A 2,720-nucleotide genomic window follows, 5' to 3' on the forward strand; every position below is an offset into this window, starting at 1 on the left:
CTTACGCTATGAATCCTAAATATCGGCCTTTTCCGTAAAAAGTGTCTTCGGCGATCTTTACCAAAGATCGGCCTTTTCCATAACACCCGCACGATTTTCACTACGGTGTTAGGGTTAGGGTTTTAGTGTCACGGTTAGAGTTTTAGGGTTACGGTTACGGTTAGGGACGGAATTCCCTAACCCTAATCCTAACTGTAAACCCTTCAAAAGAAATCGCGCTCTCTGTATCTCTTTCGCTTTTATGACGTCGTTTCCCTGTTTCTCTCCAACACTTTTTACGGAAAAGGCCGATCTTTAGTAAAGATCGCCGAAGACACTTTTTACGGAAAAGGCCGATATTTAGGACTCGTACCGTAAGATCGCCCCAGTATTTTAAAAAATCTAAGCTGTTAGAATATTTCTTTTATTTTTTTTGATTTCCAGTACTTCATGAAGGAAGAAATCAAGAACCACTGCCCTAAGCAAAACAATGAGGCCGAAGCACAGTGAATGAAAAACAATTCTTCCGCGAATGCTGAATGAGCTAAAACTAGAAAGTTCCCTCGAAAACCGACCGTTTGTGACGAGAACTGACCCCCATATCGAAAAAACAACTTCTAAAACTCTCGGTTAGCATTAATATTTTAAATGAAAAAGTAACATTAAGAATGAAACGATTTATTCATAACCAAACAGGTACATGAATCTTCGAAGTTTGAAGGACGTCACAGTTTAAGTAGCTGACATGTCGCGGTATCTTGAAATTTGTAGGAAAGTTCTTGCAATCGGTCGGAACTACAGGTAAAGTGGAATAAAATTAACGCACTAATATGTTTATTCAAAATAGTGGTAATCGCATACTTTAGCTTTTCTTTCCGTTTGGCAAAGTACAATTTTATGTAGGTATGTCAAACAAGCAAGTACACTTGTGTCGGGGTGGGGGGTACAACTCAGTAGTTATGCCCACTTGTGTAGGTATAACCAGATTTTAATGCTTAATTAGACGGGCGATAAATGTAAATTATACATGTGGTGCAGGTCGGGCATTGGCACAACATTTGTTTAAAATTATATCTTCTTTATTTGTTTAGGCATACACTCGTACACCCATTTGCTTCCTCCACACAAATACCAAGAAACAGAACACGTTCGCACAACACACCCATTAGCTTCCTCTTCCACTTCGATACGTCAAATAGATCAAGCACGCACACACATATACCGGAGTGTTTACAGTTGATAAGACTACACGTGCTCACGGTACACTATTTTTCCCAGCTAAATGCTAGATTCAAATTTTTTTCTACTAAATGCTTAGAAGAAATGCTAGATGCAGTCTTAAAAATGGATGTACAAACAAAGGGGAGACACTTAGCAATAAATATACGAGAATTGAAAAATGCGCACGTTCAAAAGGCTTACAGATTGTCATAATAAACCTTAAAAAGTATGGGACTAGCATTGTTGCTCAAAAATATTGGAATCGCTATATGTTGTGCATTTTGCGGTATCTTAAAACGAAAAGAGACTCGTGTGAATTATGTCACAATAATTATTAAATCGAGATTTTAATATAAAAATTTGAAAACGTACAAGATATGATCCTTAATTTCGAATAAGTAAATTCATTGTAATACTCTTCATACCAAAGTATATAAAAAACACTGCTTGCAAATTACCATAATAATAAAAAATAAAAAAACTGGATTTATGATGAAGTCGAATCTATATAACAGCTTTAACCTTTTTTACCTGGTTGGGTGGTTCTTCGTTTATTTGTTTTTAAGGTTATGGTTATTCGTGAGTAACTCGCAGGTTTTCTAACCAATACTCAAGAAATTATGTAAATCTGACTCGTAAAGTATTATTCAATATTTATTTACTTTATTAAATTCAAATTCAATTGTTTAAACAGTATGATAAATAAAACAGGAGTGCTCTCCCATAGTTTACTTTTTTTTTTAGAAGGCATATGATAAAAGGCTTTTTCTAATTCGTTTTCTTCTAAGAGTTTACTTGTTGAGATGGATGACAAGTATTGAATTTCTTAACTAATTCCTCAAACTACTCCAGACAGAATTTAGATAAATTATTTAAGGTCATGATAGAGAAAAATAGACACTGCAATGTCTTTTTCATGAGCGTGACAATAATTCAACACTACAAGACATGAGGCAGCCTAAAAGTCACTGGAAAATATCAGAAAACCTGGGTTTCCAGAAGCGTCAGAAACAATTTTTGGTCGAATTTGACTTCGTCTAAACTTGTATTTTAGCGCCAATAGAAAATTTGGTAATTTTACAGATTAACACCCACATGATTACCTAACCCTAACCTTAAACACTAACCCTAACACTAACCCTAAAACCCTAACCCTGACCCTAACACCCTAGTGAAAATCGTGCGGGTGTTAATCTGAAAAATTACCGAAAATTTTCACTAAACAACTCCAGTGTATTTCAAAACATATCTGCTTCGAAACTTTTTACTACACAGCGAAAATACGAAACCGAAATAGTTATAAGTAAAGATAATTCGCATTATGATACACTATTATGCAAATTAAACAAATTATTTCTAAATTATTTTTGATTGATTATTTGTAAATTTATAAAAATTATCATTCATAGATTGAATTGTGACGTAATAAATGACATTAGTATTTTGTACACAATTGTTTTGTTAAAATTGAGTATACAATAATTCAATTTAATTAATTTTTGGTACAACTTAATTTCGAT

At 33.9% G+C, this 2,720-nt stretch overlaps 1 protein-coding gene across 1 annotated transcript in view; it reads left to right on the forward strand.

Moving 5' to 3' along the window:
• The first annotated feature begins 344 nt into the window (after window positions 1–344).
• The window catches only part of LOC106873771 (acylpyruvase FAHD1, mitochondrial), a 74,758-nt gene continuing 72,382 nt past the window's right edge, over window positions 345–2,720 (forward strand). Inside the window, exon 1 of the mRNA XM_014921270.2 lies at window positions 345–780. Within this exon, the coding sequence (XP_014776756.1) occupies window positions 725–780 (56 nt within the window). The 5' untranslated portion in view covers window positions 345–724. The remainder of the gene's footprint in view (window positions 781–2,720) is intronic.

Source organism: Octopus bimaculoides, chromosome 2 (assembly GCF_001194135.2).
Source record: "Octopus bimaculoides isolate UCB-OBI-ISO-001 chromosome 2, ASM119413v2, whole genome shotgun sequence".
Lineage (NCBI taxonomy): Eukaryota > Metazoa > Mollusca > Cephalopoda > Octopoda > Octopodidae > Octopus > Octopus bimaculoides.